General features: G+C 36.6%; 1 protein-coding gene across 1 annotated transcript; it reads right to left on the bottom strand.

Annotated features, from left to right (window-relative positions):
- Positions 1–8,157: 8,157 nt before the first annotated feature.
- Positions 8,158–10,558, bottom strand: LOC142518101 (protein SHI RELATED SEQUENCE 3-like). The gene is made up of 2 exons (XM_075620783.1): positions 9,524–10,558; positions 8,158–8,619 (listed from the first exon to the last, which is right to left on the bottom strand). Exons 1-2 carry the CDS (start codon positions 9,837–9,839, stop codon positions 8,312–8,314), a joined length of 624 nt encoding a protein of 207 aa, XP_075476898.1. The 5' UTR covers positions 9,840–10,558; the 3' UTR covers positions 8,158–8,311.
- Between the last annotated feature and the right edge of the window lie 9,611 nt (positions 10,559–20,169).

Genomic DNA, 20,169 nt, shown 5'->3' with positions numbered 1-20,169 from the left:
CATAAATATATGATTTCGTGGTTTAATTTTTTATGCAAAAAAATTACTGATGAATCAGTTAGATATTTTTTTCAAAATCATGTTTATGCACATATATAACATGATAATCAATATGCGGAAATAGATCGAGCATTATCTCTGACCATTGAATAATCTCCAATTCTTCTGATTTTCCTCCGATTGAAGCCCTTTAAGCACTTCACGCTCTATGTGGATGGTGTATATTTCTTATGAGATGTGTGCTCAGGGACCTCAATCACCTCTATTTATAGTCGTTTCTCATACCATCAACGAGAAAAGTCCGGAGTCTGAATGTCAAAAGAAGAGGCGCATGTCAATTTTCAAAAATTTGAGGCAGCATGTACTGTTCGTCAAAAATGGTAGGCTTCTTGGCCGTCATCAATTCCTACACGCTACTTCTTTTATTATGTGTCATATTTCTTACATTCTCCTACTTGACACATATATCTCATTTATCATAGGAGAAAATAAAATACATGAATTATGGCGATAGGTCATCTAAAAACGATTATTATCTTCAATGTATCACAATATATTATATCTCTCAAATAACTTAATGAATAAAACATGTGTTTATTCGAGGTCCAACTTTATTGATATTTTTCAAATCAATGAATGTGTACACAACAAATATGAGAAAATATCACATCATAGTTTCATTAACTTTGTTCTTAGAACAAAATTATATATACGAACCAAGTTTCATTTTATCTGTATGATCCTTAAATTTCAATGGTGGCATGCCTTTAGTCAAAAGATCGGCAATCATCAATTCAGTGCTAATGTGTTCGATAAGTGACTTCTTATCTTTAACACGTTCTTGTATGGCTAAATACTTAATGTCGATGTACTTGCTTCGACTACCACTTTTTTATTTTTAGCCATAAAAACAGTAGCTGAATTGTCACAATATATTCTTAATGGCCTAGATATAGAATCCATAATTCCAAGCCTCGAAATGAAACTATTCAACCATAGACCATGTGAGGTTGTCTCAAAATAAGATACAAACTCAGCTTCCATAGTGGAAGTAGCAGTCAATGTCTGATTTGCACTTCTCCAAGATACAGCTCCACCAGCTAGCATAAAAATATATCCTGAAGTGGATTTTCGTGAATCAATGCAGCCAACGTAGTCTGAATCAGAGTAGCCAATTACTTCCAAATTCTCAGTTCGTTTGAACATAAGCATATAATCTTTGGTCCCTTGAAGGTACCTCATGACTTTCTTTGCAGCTTTCCAGTTATCTAAACCTGGATTACTATGATATCTTCCCAACATCCCAACAATATATGCAATGTCAGGTCTAGTGCAAATTCTAGCATGCATTAAGCTTCTGACAGCAGAAGCATAAGGAATGTTTTTTTATTTGTTCCCGCTCTAGATCATTCTTTGGGCATTTGTTCAAATTGAATTTATCGCCTTTCACAATGGGAGCTATACTTGGTGCACAATTTTTCATCTGATATCTCTCTAAAACTTTGTTGATATAGGTTTCTTGAGACAGACCTAGAATACCTCGAATTCAGTCTCTATGTATCTTAATGCCAATGACATAAGATGCATCGCTCGTATCCTTCATATCAAAGTGTTTAGAGAGGAATTGTTTCACCTCATATCACAGACCCTTATCATTGGTTGCAAGTAATATATCATCCACATATAGAATAAAGAAACAAATCTTGCTCCCGCTAACCTTCTGGTATATACATTGATCCATTGGGTTCTCAACGAATTCAAATGAAGAGATAACATCATGAAATTTTAAATACCATTGACGCGAAGCTTGTTTCAATCCATATATAAATTTCTTAAGCTTACAAACCAATTGCTCATCATTACTAGAGAATAATCTTTCAGGTTGTTTCATATAAACCTCTTCCTCTAGTTCTCCATTGATAAAAGTTGTTTTCACATCCATTTGTTGCAAATCTAAGTCAAAATGTGCAACCAATGCTAGAATGATACGAAGAGAATCTTTTTTAGATACACGAGAAAAAGTCTCCTTATAATCGATTCCTTCGTGATGAGTGAATCATTTAGCAACGAATCTTGCTTAATACCTTTCAATGTTGCCTAATGAGTCTTTTTTTGTTTTGAAGACCCATTTACATCCAATGTCTTTTACAACATCAGGCAACTGAACAAGATCCTAGACTCCATTAACTGCAATAGAATTCATCTCTTCTTTCATAGAATTAAATCATAGTTTTGACTCATTATAACTCATGGCTTGTGAAAACGTTTCAGGATCATTTTTGGCTCCGATGTTAAAGTTCAATTCTTGTAAATACACAACATAATCACTAGATATTGTTGATCTTCTTATTCTAGTAGATCTCCTAAGGTTGTTTGGTTGATCAACAATTTCTTGTTGTTCTTCATTAACAACTTGATCTACTGGATTTTCATCAGTGATTTGTGGAACTTTAGTAACTGGTTGTCTAACACTCATCTGGTCTTGAGGGGTGTGAATAACGATCAATCTGTCATTTGAATAAGAGGGTTGTGCCTTAATGTGATCATTCTCAAAAACTATGTCATGATCACTCCCACTAATCAAGTCATTTTCAAGAAATTTTGCATTTCTTGATTCCAAAATTCTAGTGTTGTGAGATGAACAATAGAATCCGTATCCCTTGGATTTTTCGGCATACCCAATGAAATATCCACTTATAGTTCTTGGGTCCAGTTTCTTTTCATGTGGGTTTACAACTCTTATTTCAGAAGGACAACCCCAAACTCGTATATGTTGCAAACTCAGTTTACAACCTTTTAATAACTCAAATGGTGTCTTTGGGACAGTTTTAGTTGGAACTCGGTTTAATATATACACAGCTGTCTTAAGAGCTTCAGTCCACAAGGATTTAGGAAGTTTGGAGCTACTTAACATGCTCCACACCATGTCCAATAATGTTCGATTTCTCCTTTTAGCTACGCCATTGTGGTCCGGAGAACCATGCATAGTATATTGGGCAACAATCCCATGTTCTTGGAAAAACTTCGCAAACGGATCAGGTGCTTGTCCATTCTCAGTGTATTTACCATAATATTCTCCACCTCTATCTGTTCTCACAATCTTAATTTTTTTATTGCTTCTCCACTTCAGCCTTAAAAACTTTAAAGGCTTCAAGTGCTTCGTTTTTATTATGAATAATATAGATATACATGTATCGTGAATAATCATCAATGAAGGAGATGAAGTATTTCGGACTTTGCATGTCCATATCTAGACAACAAATATCTGAATGTATGATTTCTAATATTTATGTACTCCTTTTGGCACTCTTTTTAGATTTATTGGTCTGTTTTCCCTTAATGCAGTTCACACAAGTCTCAAAATCAGTAAAATCTAAAGTATTAAGTACTATATCATCTACTAATCTTTTAATTTTCTCTATGGAGATATGTCCCAATCTCCGATGTCATAGTATAGAGGAATCTTCATTTATAACATATCTTTTAATACTTCCTGAACATGCATAGTGGTGTTATTATTTTGTAAATAAATAGAGTAAAGACCATCAATCAATCTACTATTTCCAATAAGATTTGATTTATAAAACAAATTTATTTATTTATCCAAAAACTTAACGGAATAAGCAAGAGGTACAAGTTTTGAAACTGAAATTAAATTCCTAGAAAAACTAGGAACATAAAAGGTCTTTTTCAATTTTAAAATATAATCACTATTCAACACTAGGCAGCAAGTCTCAATAGTCTCCACATGCGAAGATATCTTGTTCCTGAATAGATGCTCCGCTCATTTTCTATTGGCTAGGTTTTGCATACCCTGCATGGTATTTGTAACATGGATTGTAGAACCAGAATCAATTCACCATGTGTTATAAATCATATCAACCATATTAGATTCATAACAGACAAATGAAGTAGGAATACCTTTCTTTTCAAGCCAATCTTTAAACTTAATGCAATCCTTCTTCATGTGTCACATCTTTTTACATAAGAAAAACTTGGATTATTCTTTGATGTCAGGTTGGGGTGGAATTATCCCTTTCCCTTGACTTTGGCTTGTTTCTTAAATTTTTCTTGTGCAGTCATAAAGACATTATCGCTTGTTTCCATCAACAGCCTTCCTTCCTCTTGAACACACATGGTCATTAATTCATTAATTGACCATTTATCCTTATGTGTGTTGTAGAAAATTTTGAAGGGCTCATATTGCTGTGGAAGAGTGCATAAAATATAGTGCACGAGAAATGTCTCAGACATTTCCACTTCAAGTGTCTTGAGCCGAGCCGCTATGTCCCGCATCTTCATGATGTGCTCACGCACAACTCTCACACTGGTGAGCCTTAATGAAGAGAATTCCATAATTAGGGAGCTAGCAAGTGTCTTATCTGAAGACTAGAATTGTTCATCAATAGCCTTCAGTAATTATCTGACATTATTATGCTGATCAACAGAACCACGCATACCAACAGAGATTTTGGCCTTTATGAACATTACACAGAGTCGATTAGATCTCTCCCATTTTTCATAAAAATCAACATCATTCGGAATGTTGTTTTCAGTAATAGCATATGGTTCGTCTTTCCGTATAGCATAATCAATATTCATCCACCCCAGCTGAAAAAGAATTTTTTCTTCCATATTTCATAGTTATCGCCCTTTAGTTCAGGAAGTCACATTTCATATCTAAAAAACTCGCATGTTGCATAACTGCACAAAATATCAAATGATTAAAATTTTGAGACAATATCATGTTTTGCCAATGTAATTCATGTCTTAAAAATCTAGTGACATAAAATTTGCATATGAGCTAAAATTTTAATTCAATAAGATTTTTTCTGTAATTTTATGATTAAACCATCAAAATGAATTTTCCTTAATTCCTGTGGGTAAATTAAGAAAATATAATTTGATATTTTAACCTAATTAGTTATATAAATATAATAAAAATCCATGTGGGGTAAAGTTTATTGTGTTTATATAATTAATTACAATTGATGTCCATTATGTGATCCAAATCCACTTAATGCATAATTTTTCATAATTAAGGATGTTGTGGCTATTCCTCAATTATTTAAAATTATACGGTTTACGGGACAAAATTTTTACTTTACTTTAATAATTTATATAATAATTATTTAGTAACATAATCAATATTTTCCAAGAGTGCTCCCAGGAAAGATAGGTAGTTCTAAGGCCCTTTAAATACCTAACTCCTAGTCAGAGCAACATTCCTCAGGGAGACTAGTGGCAAGTCAAGGCAGTTAAACTGATCTATGAAGAACTCCCTCAGATCATGTTTTCTTACGTCACCTTATCATTATTATTAAACTTAATTATCCACATTTATGTGAATCTTTATAAGCCAAAATTTTTCATTAAATAACTTTATATTCAAATTTTTACTTAATATGAACAAATACATTTTCCATCAGTTTTTCTCTTCAATCATAGTAGTGATAAAATGAGGATCACATTTACATGAAAATGTGGGCTCCTCATCAGTTTTTCTCTTTTATCAGAGTAGTGATAAAGCGAGGATTATTTGTTCATTTGTGAACATCTGAAATAATTTATTTTATAATATTATAGTCACATCTTACTTGATATGTTCATTTCAAATTATAAACAACTCAATATAATTTAATATGAATATAATGTGAATATTGATGTACCAATTATTTATTTATTTTTAATATTATTTGCATTCTAAATTTCAAAAATAAATGCAAACATAATATTAAATTTGCATTTACACGTCAAACATTTATCCATTATATTTGACATTATATCTAACATGCAAAAATAATTTCTAAACATGTATTTGAAATTACGTTGAACTTGTGATTATTTTAATGTCTACAAATTATTTAAACCAAATGTTATATGTATACCGAATTATAATATAACTTAATAACACATTAATCATTATTTATTTATTTATTATTATTATTTTAAAAACAATAATAAAAAAAACTAAATTGTTACCGACAATAGCTTGCAATTGTCAAATTGGTGGGTTCTCGCATTAACTTTTTTAAAACAAAACTAAATTAATTGCCGACAGTTGAGGAGAGACCAACTTTCTCAATAATTCAATTCACATAAAGATAATTGAATGCATACACGTTAAATTGTATTCTGATTCATTTTTGAAGCCATGTTGCAGAGAGTTATATTCAACCTCTCGGAAACTTCATATTCTTTGTTTCTTGAACAAAGTTGCAGAAATTATCCTCATGATAATTTTCAAGATTTCGACCGAGATATTATCAGGTAAGTTTTTTAATATCATTATGTTCGAACTTTCAAATTTCAATTTTTTTTCATAAATCAATTTTGAAAATTCATGAAGTCCGATTTTCAAAAATGAAAACAAATATCTTCAAGGTAGAGGTATCACTGCTCTGATACCGGCCATTGAATAATTTGTACTTCCTCTGATTTTCCTCCGATTGAAGCCTTCCAAGCAATTCACACTCTCTATAGATGGTGTATATTTCTTATGAGATGTGTGATTATGGACCTCAATCACCTCTATGTATAGGCGTTTCTCATACCATTAACGAGAAAATTCGGGAGTCTGAATGTAAAAAAAGAGGCGCATGCCATCTCAATTGTCAAAAATTTGAGGATGCTATAATGTTCGTAAAAAACGGTAGGCTTTTTGGCCATCGCCAATTCCTACACACTACTTCTTTTAATATGTGTCATATTTCTTACAGAATCTCCATATCAGATGGGTTTTCAGGTCAGTTCGTTGTTGACTCCTCGATTTACAGCATAGGCTAAGGTTTTGAAGCTGAAATCCATTCAACACAAATAAACTCATTCGTTGAAGTTTTATACGGTTAAACCAAAGATATGAAATATACAATGCTGTACCTTTAGAAAGAGGCTATTGGACTCTTCACATATTTGCTCCAAATAATCAATAGCATCACACATCAACGAAAAATTAACTCTGTGTTTTAAACGAATCAATGGTAAAATCAAATGTGAAAAATTCTCCAGCAAGTATCACATGAAAACAATTTTTTCAACGAATTTGACAAAAAAAATATGTTCATATACAGTCATGTACCTTGAGAGAAATTGAAGATTGGCTATTATAACATGTAAATCGATTGGGTGATGGTAACATCTTCAAGAAATATGAACTTAATAGAGTTAATACTGATGCTGGTTTTCAACTATCTTATTAATTTTTTGGTTCAGGGATAAGTATCCTAATTATTTTATGGGTTTTAATGTAATGTATTCTTCTTATTGATATTTTTGGATGGCTATTTCTGAACTGTCAATTGTCAGATACAACATTAGTTTCTTTCCTTTTGTCTATGGCGGCTGCCTTCTAAAAAGAGAAGCTGGAAATTCCAATCTTATTCTATGAATTCTATGATGATTCACAACAATAATGACACCAAGAAATCTTGGGAATGGGATACACAAAACAAGTTTATATGTCCGGCTGAGCAAGTACCCTTGAATTATTTTTTGTGGATACATGACCATTTGATCCCAAAATAGATGAACGACCCCGAGGGAATTCATATGGGATTCAGGTGATTTATAATCCATGGAGAAAATATTCATGATATATCTAACACTTTGTAGAGATACGTAGTAATGTAGGCATATGAAGTACTATGCCAAATTAGGTATATATGCAACAAATACATGGGGAAATTTAATATTTTTTCTTGGTGTTAATTGTAATGATTCACATGATAGAATATTAACTGGAAATTGGAATGTTATGCACTGAATACTGTACATTATTCACAACACTTGTTAACAATAATGATGAGGAAAAACTCGACAGAACAAATTATGTCGCTGATTTCTGTTTCGCGACTTAATTTTCCGTCGCTAATCACATGAAGTATTTCAACTTTTATATTAGCCCTTTTAAGCTCTCTTGATCCCATCGTGATAAAATAGATAGATCGCGCACATATTCTCCTGTGGAATTTATTGGATCCAACATGCTAATGTAAATAAAAATAAGTATACCGTTTAAATTAATCACCAAAAAGAATATGCCATATACATTGGAAACGAGACAACCTTGAGCAACACAAAAAACATATTGAAATCACAAATTATTCTCATTGGAATCACCAAACACAATATGTCTTAAATGTTACTTCTACCCTTTTCAATGATCAATCTCGATAAATCCCTATAAATTAATATGTATACTTATTTGAAACAATATACAAATATGAACTGTACTGGTACAGTTATTTAGCCCTCCATTTCCTCAAGATTTCGGGTACTGATCAAAGAACTGTGCGGTTGTAGTGGTGAATGCTCAAAAAGGGAGAGGAAATGGATTGGATGAAGTACCGGTGGTTGTAGTAGGAGTTGTACTCGGGACAAAATTTTCAAGCTGCAACAAGCCAATACCAGGGGAGGGTGAGCTCTCTCCTGTTACATAGTTTCTAGTTCCATCAAGTTCAGGGCCTTGATCATACAGAATGCCTGTGAATACATGGCCTCCAATTCTTACTGATGTTTGGTACGCATACTGATTTATCACGTTGTCCAGTGAACTCACACGAACACAACGAAATGCAGTGGGAAAACAGGCTTCTACTGGAAAAACGCCTTCTTGTAGGCCTAAGATTGAACAAATTGCAAACGAAAGTTGATTTGTATATCATCATCACATCAAGAAATTGTGGAACATCAAGAAAGATTAAATTAGAATACTGTCTCACAAATTAAAGATTATGATTTGTATAGCTTATCAAATATAATGTGCAACTCTGGTCTAACATTTTTTTATATCATAGTATTGCGCATAGGACAATATTTAAAAACTTAGTAGCTCATATAAACGTGCATTTTGCATTCATTTTCCCTATAATTCATGAATTTAACACCTCTTGCATATTATAATTTTAATTTTGCACTTGATAAGGGAGGTAAGTGCGTCAAATAAAATAAATATATGGGACGTGAATTAAAAAACTCTAGAATAAAATATACAGTTTTAGCTAATTTTTATATCATATCAAAACTTAAAGAACTAATCATCTCGTTTTAAAATTCATTAACTGAAACCTCTAAAAAAATCATGAGCTGAAGTATTAAACATGTGTACTGAAAAAATATGTGAATATATTCTCAAATCTTGGTGTAATTTCTTGAATTTCAAGCCGCAAATTGTTCAAAAATAAACATCTATATGATGATCAAGAATTAATCTTAATTTGAAAACACAAGAAAACTTTGTTTGGAATAGAAAATGATGTACATCTAAGGAATTCAAAATATACAGAATTTAAATTTTAAAAAGTTGCTTTGGTTTTGTTCTTCATGACCATGTAAGGTAGTGAAAGCTGTAGCTAGGGTTTGTGGTTTACTATATCCAAACCTCTGCAAGATTCACCAACATCAACCGCGCGTATGCTAGTTCATCGATCAATAAATATATAACCAATTATTACACCTTGTAGTGTGTGTTCGTGCGGGATCTGCGAGATCTTAGAAAAAAGGAGCCAAGAAGAAAACAGTATACCTAATGGTGGAGGCCCTGCAGCTTGATTAATGGCTTTGTACCTTTTAGGGTTTGGTTGATTGGCTTCTTGGTGCTGAACAGTTGACCAATGAATGTGCTGTTTCTGCTGCAGCATTGGGTGGTGCCTCGGGTACCTTAGAGAAACAGGAACCCAAGTACTCTTAACGTGGGTTTGGCAAGCAAATCCCCGGCTTTTGCAGCAAGTTCTGCACCTCAAGTGTTGGCAATCTTTCTTTGCTTTGTTGCCACAGTCTTGGCACCTTCTGGTTGCTAAAGAAACGCCTGTCTCACCTACCTTTTCTTCTCGTCTCATCATCGCGATGAATAAATAAACAAATCTTGGAAAATTTAACTTTATATTGATGTCCTATGTATTTTCAAGAAATGGCTGCTTCCCTTCCCTTTACTTGCGATCGTCGTGCACTAGAAGAAACAAGAAAAGGGTTCCGGCCGGCGATGGATCATTTGATTTGTCATCGGCAAAATCAAGAACTCGAATCATATTATCCCAAGTGTGCGTGTGGTAACTTACGAAGAAGAAAGAAAGAATTTACGGATCAAAAATAACAAAGGAAGCTGGCTTCCCGGCCAACAACCAAACAAGCATTTTCTCGAGCTCAAAACGCGCGTTCAGCAGGAAAAAATTAAGTCATAAACTAATGAACAAAAGGGCTTCCTCCTAATCAAACTAACGACCTTTTGAAGCTCTGAAAAACACATTCTTCTTCAAGAATCAGGTACTCTTTCTCAAGGTATTTTCTCCTTACTACAAGAACAATGAATCTGAGCTCAAATCGTGAGGTTTAGAAGGATAAAAAAACAAACAAATGGACAAAAGGGCTTCCCTCCAATCAAACAAACAACCTACTAAAGTCCTAAAAACACATTATTGTTCAAGAATGGGAACTCTTTTTCCAAGGCTTTTCTGGTTAGGTTTCCACTACTGTTTAATGTACTGTTCAACTTTACCACCTTTCTCGGTGAGCTTCATTTCATAGAACGGCTCACTGCTCAAAATGTACAGTTCTACTTTGATTCGGACGCCTTTTTCCCCCCTTTAATTTGCGCCATTGATGCTAATTGGAATTATATATTTAGGACATGGATCTCTTTCTCAGTAGATTTCTGTGTCCGTACAATAACTCACAGTGCTCTGTGGGGTTTCCAACATTTTACATTACACACCAAACAGTAGATCCAAATCTGATAAAGCAATGTCTCAACGGTACATGAAATATTAAAAATAAATATTTTTATAAGAAATAAATCATACTTTATAATCATTAAATAATTTATTTATTATAAGTAGCATATATATATATATATATATACGCGTGCGAAATGTGAGATAATAAAACCCGAAAATAAAAAATAAACTGGATACCGAGATTTACGTGGAAAACCCCTAAAAATTATTAGGGTAAAAACCACGGACAAAATGAAAAGAATTCCACTATAATATTTTGTAGTGTACAACTCACTCACTGTGTTTCCAAAAAGAACACACTCTCTTAATACAGGAGAACAAACACCTCACAAATATTATAAAACTAAGCACTCAAATGCTTATAAGATGAGAGAAAACTCGAAGAAGGGATGATTTCAAAATGAAAGGGGGGAGCTCTATTTATAGAGCCCTTTGTCCGTGTGAAAACGCGTATAAAAACTCGTTTTCTCCTCTGAAAATTTCCGCAAAATTTCCAGCCAACCACACGTTTTTCTTTTCAGCAAATTCATCCAATTTGCCCGACATGCAATAAATGCTATCTCCTGCCGACATTTCTCCCATTTGGAGATTTGATTGAGAATCAAACACATCTTCACACATCCTTTCAATCTTGTTATTCTCTGCTGCTTACGTTTCTGCTAGACCACTTGAGGATCTACACTACTCAAACTTATCAGTGTTCACTGGCTTGGTCAGAAAATCATCTATGTTATCTTTTGTATGAATATTCTGCATATCCACACTTTCTTCTTCTACTACTTCCCTCACAAAGTGAAATTGTACTCCAATGTGTTTCGTTCTGGAATGAAAGGCTGGATTTCTTGCGATGTGCAAGGCACTCTGACTGTCACAAAACAAAGGAACATTCTCTTTTTTGTGTCTGATCTCCTCCAATAACCTTTTAATCCATATTGCCTCCTTGCAAGCTTGAGTAACTGCCATATATTCTGCTTCCGTTGTAGATAAAGCCACAACTATCTGTAATTTTGAAACCCAGCTTACAGCTCCCCCTGCAAGTGTAAACACATAACCAGTAATAGATTTCCTCTTATCAGGATCACATGCATAATCTGAATCGACATAGCCCCTGAGTGTAAAATCTGATCCTCCATAACATAATGCAGCATTTGAGGTACCCTTAATGTATCTAAGGATCCTCTTTACAGTACTCCAATTCTCTCGTCCAGGATTCGCCATATACCGACTAACTGTTCTCATTGCTTGAGCAATGTCCGGTCTTGTACAGATTGTGGCGAACATCAAACTTCCCACTGCTGATGCATATGGTACTCGAGACATCTCCATCCTCTCTGCTTCACTGCTAGGACACATCTCGGAGGATAACTTAAAGTTAACAGGAAGAGGGGTCGAGATTGTCTTACTATCTTGCATATTGAAGCGTTGCAAGACTTTCTTCAAATAATTTCTCTTTAAAAGCCAAATCTTTCTGTTACTTGTATCTCGGTGAACTTGCATCCCTAGAATCTTGTTTGCTGGTCCCAAGTCTTTCTTATCAAATTCCCTAGCCAACTGTGCCTTCAATCTTTGGACCTGATCTTTGTTGGGGCCTGCTACCAATATGTCACCCACATACAATAGCAAAATGATATAATCATCACCAGACCTCTTGAAATACGTACAAGGGTCTGCACTCAATCTGTTGTATCCAAGGCTCGTGATATAGGAATCAAATCTCTTGTACCAACACCTCGGCGCCTGTTTGAGACCGTACAGAGATTTGTTCAACCTGCAAACCAAGTTCTCTTTGCCTTTTTCCGCAAAACCTTCTGGCTGGAGCATATAGGATTTTTCTTCAAGATCTCCATGAAGAAACGCCGTTTTTACATCTAGCTATTCTAGATGTAGGTCAAACACCGCACACAATGCCAACTACTACTCTGACTGTTGTAAGCCGAATCACAGGAGAAAATATCTCATTGAAGTCAATGCGTTCTTTCTGAGCATACCCTTTTACCACCAATCTAGCACGATACCGTTCCACTTGGTTATTGTCATCGCGCTTGATCTTATAGACCCATCTGTTTCCAATGGCTTTCCTCCCTCGTGGTAGTGTAACAAGATCCCAAGTTTTATTCTTGTCCAATGCCTCCAATTCTTCTTGCATTGCTATCATCCACAATGATACATCTGAGCTTTGAGTAGCCTCGTAGAAACTCGATGGTTCACCATCCTCTGATAATAGACAATATGCAATATTGCTTTCAGTTACATAATCTGAAAGCCAAACTGGTGGTCTTCAGTCTCGAGTTGACTGCCTCACATTGGAAACTTCAGACTCAACATGTTCTTGTTCTTCGTGCTCTGGTAATGCTTCACAAGAAACTTTACATTCGTCCGTCTTATTTTCCACCTGAAAAATAGCAGTTTCTGAATTATGTGTGCCTTTGTCTCCCTTTACTTTATCTTCCTCGAAGATAACATCCATGCCGATGACAAGCTTGTGAACAGTAGGATCCCACAAGCGAAACCCCTTTACTCCATCAGCATAACCCAAGAAGATACATTTTCTGAATTTCGAATCCAGCTTCGATCTTTCTTGCTCATTATACCGAACGTACACAGGACTTCAAAATGTATGTAAATGAGAATAATATGTCGGCTTCCCGGTCCACATCTCCGTCGGTGTCTTCAGATCAATTGTAAGGACCGTGTATCATATTATCGTAAATCCTATGTGATTATCGATAATTCATGAATTTGATATGTGATTATGCAATTGATGTATATTATGACAATGAAATTGAGAAAATAAATATTGAATATGAATTGACGTTGTAAGAGCTCGAGTGGGGAAGCCGGACGCCAATAAGTACAAAAATCAAATAATTGTATAGAAAGTGTGGCGCTCGGGCAGTAGAAAATGACTGCCCGAGCGCCAGGATATATAGAATTTATGTTCTCGGACAAAACATGCCGCGCCCGAGCGGTACTTTATGACCACCCGAGCCTGGTGCATTTTTACTCGGGGCAGAATGTCTCGCGCTCGAGCGCGAGAATTCTGCCGCCCGAGCGCGAGAGAGATGAGGATAAGAGTAACTTTTTCCTTCTTTCTTTCTTCATTTCATTTACCGAAAGTTCGAGAGAAAAGAAAGAAACTCGATCCTCTTCCGTCCAAATCGACTTCGAAATGCTGTCTAAACGCGAAACCAAATATATATTCGGAATCGTCGCGTCGAGGGCGTCTGACTGAGGTAATTTTCTTCTGGTTCCAGCAGTTGAAATATCAAAGTGCTGGAATAGCATGTATTTGAAGTTGAATTTCCTGTATGTAGTAGAATAACCGACAATAAACTCATATTTGAAGTCGGAATTGAATTATGATATGGTTATGATTTGATATGAATTTTTGAAGTTTCAAAAGATATTTGAAACTCATATTAATGATTTGGAGTATGTTATTGATGTAGATAAAGTGTAATATCAATATCTTCAGGCTACATCAACTAGAAACAAAGAATTGAGGTATGTTGCGATCGGGTAACATACGACAGGTATCTGTATTATATGATATATGTTGGATTGATTTGACTGATTGGATTGAGAATATGTGTCTATATGCCTTAATTGTTGAGTTTATGTGGCATACATGACATTGAGATTTGAATATCGATGTATAAAATAAATAGTTTTGTTAACACACATCATTTGAAGCATACATCGATAGATGACATGCACATTGAGCTATGATCCTTGGATATCCTGATATGATTTGATTGGATTCTGGGGTTTGTGAACACAATGCTATGTTTGGTATTATATGACCCTTAAAGACATAGACATTTGTGGCCCCGATGATTGGATATGAGATTTGGGATTTGATGGCGCTTTGTCGACGCTATCATACGAGTATCCCTTATTGAGGCCGGTGTGCCAGCTCGAGCATTGATTTGATAGCGATTCGTTTGATTCTGACATGTGCTCAGTGGATGGGCATTTGACCTGATACCTCCACGACATACATGCATTGCATACCATATATCATTGTTTAGATATCTGTGGTATATATGATTGGTTGTTTCATACGAAGCTTTGCTCACCCCCAAGAGGGGCTGTTGTTGTCTTTGTGTGTGGACAATAGCAGGTACTCCAGGTTATCAGGAGACCGGAGAGGGTACTTCTGGAGGGAGTCACAGTTTGAGTTGAGGTTTATGTTTTGTTCCCAGTATATATGTATATGTATTTATATACCGGGGCATGTCTCGAGGATAGGAGTTGTTTGTATATGATTGGTTTTGAGTTCGTGTGGGCATGTTTATGTTATGAGATGAAATACTATTTTAGTATTTAAATTATAGAAGAAATATTTCGAGCTCATTGTAAAGGAAATTTTAAACTCGTTTTCCGTTGTAATTAGTTAACCCTAATCAAAGTGCATTGTAATAACGATTAGGAGCTAAGGGCCCCACACTAGATGGTATCAGAGCATAGCTGAGAATGCTCGATTGAGTTTTGTGTACACTTGAATAGGCACAAATGAATTGTGCGTATGTGTTTGATTTATTTGTATTACTTGCTCTTACTTGATTTGATTTGAGTAAGTATCTGCTGAGATTGATGATATGAGATGATGAGATTATGAAATTGATATTGATTTGTGATAGTTCATCATTTGATTTGTAGATGGATCCCACAAATGAAACTGCGAGTAGCAGTACTGAGAGGATAGTTGGGCAATTTAAAGGATTGTCCATGGATGTAGTGATGGCTCGATTCCAAGATCTGAAACCACCGAGGTTCTTTGGCATTGAGAGTGCTGAAAGAGCAGAGGCTTGGTTAAAGGATATCGAGCACTTGTTTAATATTGTTGAGTATTCCAAGGCTCGGAGACTGAAACTTGCTCTCTATCAATTGAAAGACCGAGCAAAATCTAGGTGGGAAGCCGCTGAGATTGGATTGAAAGAGGCCGGGATTGAAGTCACATGGGATGTCTTTAAGGCCTAGTTTCTGGAGCAGTATTCCCCTCCATCCTATTATACTGCTCAGGAGAATAAATTTAATAATCTGCAGCAGGGAACGATGACTGTTGCAGAATATGCTTCGAAATTTGCTACTCTGTTGAAGTATGCACCTCACGTAGCTGGTAATGCGAAGACAAAATATAACAGGTTTGTAAATGGATTGCATCCTGCTTTATATACTTATGTTGTTTCTGGATTGCCTACCAGCTACGCAGAGGCAGTTGAACGAGCCAAGGCAGCCGAGGCTGGACTTAGGCGAGGAGGTCCATAGTATACTCCTCTACCTCCAGTGTCAGCTCAACAACCTACTTTGCGGCCGAGAGGTAAGAAGTTTAAGAAGACTGGTTCTGTTTCTTCGTCTTCTTCGAGTTCGAGTGGATCCCAGAGAGGGAGTCCTGTGATTGCTCCCTACTGTAGCCATTGTGGGGGTAAACATACTATCGAGCAGTGTCGAGGTATGTTTGGTACTTGTTATCAGTGTGGGCAGGAAGGCCATTTCTCTCGAGTATGTCCGAACAGGGGTACGACTTCTTCCCAACCCCAGCCAGGATTTAGAGGTGGGCCCAGTATGATGAGACCTATTGTTCCTGCTCCATCCTTTCAGCAGTCGAGTGTCCCACGATATCGAGGACCGGGTGGTCAGAGTGCCCAAGTTCCTCCTCAAGTGAGAGTGTACGCCATGACCGAGGATCAGGCGAGAGAAACTCCTGGTGAGTGATTGCAGGTATTTGCACGCTTTGCGATTATCCTGCACGTGTTTTATTTGATACAGGAGCATCTCATTCATTCATATCTCATGCATTTGTTGCATCTCACGATATTGAGTGTACCCCGTTGTATGATACTTTGTCGATAGCCACGCCAGCAGGGAAGATTATTTTGTCTGAGAACGTTGTGCATAATTGTGTATTGATATATGAGGATAATGTGGTATTTCTGAATTTGATTGTCCTCCTAATGCACGACTTTGATTGTATTGTTGGCATGGATATCTTGATGGCAAATCGAGCTACTGTTGATTGTTGTCATGAGTGGTTCGATTTCGACCGATTGATGGACCCAAGTGGAATTTTTATGGCAAGGGTTCCCAAGCCAAAATTCCATTGGTATCTTTCTTGGAAATGTCTCGACTTTTGACTAGCGGAGATGGGGGTTATCTTATCTACGCTATTGATGTCTCTAAAAAGGAACCTTTTTTATCTGAGATTCCTGTTGCGAAAGAATTCCCGGATGTATTTTCCGACGAGATTCCTGATTTTCCTCCTCATCGAGAAGTTGAGTTTAGTATTGATCTTGTACCGGGAACTGCGCCTATTTCTAAAGCTCCTTATCGCATGGCACCTTTGGAAAGAATTGAAAGAACAATTACAGGATCTTCTCGATAAGGGCTATATTCGACCGAGTGTATCACCTTGAGGAGCTCCAGTTTTATTTGTTCGAAAGAAAGATGGTACTATGCGAATGTGTATCGATTATAGGCAACTGAATCGGGCTACTGTGAAAAATAAGTACCCACTTCCTCGTATTGATGATTTATTTGATCAGCTTCAGGGTACTTCTGTATACTCGAAGATTGATCTTCGTTCTGGGTATCAACAAGTACGAGTTCGAGACGAAGATGTGCCCAAAACTACTTTTCGTACGAGGTATGGCCACTATGAGTTTTTGGTTATGCCTTTTGGTCTCACGAATGCTCCTGCTATCTTTATGGATTTAATGAATCGTGTCTTTCGAGATTATCTTGATCGATTCGTTATTGTATTTATTGATGATATTCTTAGTGTATTCGAAATCGAAAAAGGAGCATGCTGAACATTTGAGAGTGGTGCTTCAAATTCTTCGTACTAGTCACTTATATGCTAATTGTCCAAATGCGAGTTCTGGATGGACAAAGTGATATTTTTGGGCCACGTCATTTCGAGACATGGCATATCTGTTGATCCTGTGAAGGTCCAAGCTGTATTAAATTGGCCAAGACCTACGAATGTTCCTGAGATCCGTAGCTTCATGGGTTTGGCTGGATATTATCGTCGTTTTATTGAAGGATTTTCGAAAATAGCTAAACCTATTACTCAACTGACACAGAAGAATAAGCGATTCATTTGGTCAGATGAATGTGAAGCTAGTTTTCTTGAATTGAAGACGAGATTGACCACAGCACCTGTGCTTACTATTCCCTCAGGTACCGGACGATTTGTGGTATGTACAGATGCGTCTGGTAAAGGTTTGGGCTGTGTTCTGATGCAACATGGCAAAGTGGTTGCTTATGCGTCTCGTCAATTGAAATCTCATAAAACTCGTTATCCTGTTCATGATTTCGAATTGGCCACCATTGTGTTTGCTTTGAAGATTTGGCGTCATTACTTGTACGGAGAAAAATTTGTTATTTATTCAGACCATAAGAGTCTGAAATATCTCTTTTCTCAATATGATTTGAATATGAGGCAACGCAGGTGGATGGATCTCCTGAAGGATTTTGATTGTGAGATTCAATATCACCCTGGATCAGTGAATGTAACTGCGGATGCCCTTAGTCGGAAAGGTCATGATTCTGTTCTAGCTTCTGTTTGTGTCACCAAGGTACATGAGGATATATGTACTTCTGGTTAGACTTTTCACTCGAATTGGAATTCTGTCACTGTCTCAGCATTGCAAATTGAGCCGAACTTGATATCAAAAATACGAAAGGCCCAACGAAGCGATGCTCAGATCCAAAAGTCGAAAGAGCTTGTATCTGCTGGACATCAGTCTGGATTCCAGATTTCTTCTGATGGTTCTTTACGATTTAATGGTCGGCTGGTAGTTCCTGATAATTCTGATTTGAAATATGCCCTTCTTCGAGAAGCACATTGTAGCAAATACAGTATTCACCCTGGAGGCCGAAAGATGTATTTGACATTAAGACCTCAATTCTTGTGGAAACATATGAAGAAGGACATTGCTGAATTTATTTCTAAATGTCTTGTCTGTGCAGCAAGTGAAAGCCGAGAGAATGAAACCTAGAGGATTACTCCATAGTCTTGAAATCCCGAAATGGAATTGGGAACATATTGCTATGGATTTTGTGACTCATTTACCTCGTTCGCCCAAGGGCTGTGATGCTATTTGGATCATTATTGATCGGCTTTTCAAAATCTGCACATTTTATTCCGTATGAACGGACTTATCCTTATAAGAGAATGGCCCGTTTATACATTGAGAATATTGTGAGACTGCATGGTGTGCCAGTCTCAATTGTATCTGATCGTGATCCCAGGTTTGCTTCTAAATTCTGGGGTAGTTTCCAAGAAGCGATGGATACGCGTTTGGCTATGAGCACTGCTTATCATCCTCAAACTGATGGCCAGACTGAGCGTACGATTCAAATGTTAGAGGATATGTTGCGTGCTGTTGTGATGGACTTCAGAATGGGATGGCAAGATGCCTTACCATTGGTTGAATTTTCTTATAATAATAGCTTTCAGACGAGTATCGGTATGGCACTGTTTGAAGCTCTATATGGAGACGATGTAGATCACCGTTATTCTTGGATGAAATTGGTGAGGGGTAGACAATTGACTGGACCCTGAAATGATACGAAATGAACGAGAAAGGTTCAGTTGATCAAACGACCAGAAATTCCGAATTAGTTAGTAATCGCCCCAAATATGAACCAGATCCATCGCATGTGCTTGCACCTGATGAGGTTGAACTGAATCCTTCTCTTTCCTATGTTGAACAACCTGTTCGCATTATGGATCGAAAGGAGAAGATATTGCGAAATAAATCGATTCCGTTGGTTCAAGTACAATGGACACGACATGGTATTGAAGAGTCGACGTGGGAATTGGAAAGCAAAATGTGAGATTCGTATCCGCATTTATTTGATACTAGTCCATCTGTTCCATTATATTCGATGTATACTGATCCGTTTACTGATTTTAGTTTTGATATGTACTATAACTGGTAACATATATATGTTTGCCAATGTTATGTATATAGAGATGTTTAAGATTTCGAGGAAATCGGCTAAGGCTTGTGCTTTAATAGATGTTCTCGACTCATACTGGATGTCATACTTCCCTAGCTCGGTAGTCCACTTGATCAAACGGCCAGACATATTTGAATGAGTTAGGATTCTGCCCAATGGACTGTTGGTGAGCACCACAATCGGATGAGATAGGAAGTATGGCCTCAAGCGTCTTGCTGTCATCACCAGAGCCAAAGCCAATTTTTCCAACCCGGAATATCGGATCTCTGCCCCTTTGAGTGCATGCAAAACATAGTACACCGGCTGTTGACATGATCCATCTAGCTTGACAAGGACCGAACTCACGGCCCCTTCGGTGGCAGAAAAATATACCCACAAAGGCTCACCCATTGCCGGTTTGGCCAGGACAGGAAGCTCGGCAAGGTACTCCTTCAATTCTGCGAAAGCCTTTTCGCAATCCGGACCCCAC

The sequence above is a fragment of the Primulina tabacum genome, chromosome 1 (genome assembly GCF_025594145.1).
Source record: "Primulina tabacum isolate GXHZ01 chromosome 1, ASM2559414v2, whole genome shotgun sequence".
NCBI lineage: Eukaryota > Viridiplantae > Streptophyta > Magnoliopsida > Lamiales > Gesneriaceae > Primulina > Primulina tabacum.
This window is presented reverse-complemented; position numbering and strand designations above follow the sequence as displayed.

What these genes read in the sequence shown, in the direction of transcription:
- LOC142518101 (XM_075620783.1), bottom strand. Translation starts at nt 9,839, where the DNA reads ATGATGAGACGAGAAGAAAAGGTAGGTGAGACAGGCGTTTCTTTAGCA. An exon ending in TGCAGGGCCTCCACCATTAG is followed by an intron (nt 8,620 to 9,523) that starts GTATACTGTTTT and finishes GTTCAATCTTAG; the next exon opens with GCCTACAAGAAGGCGTTTTT.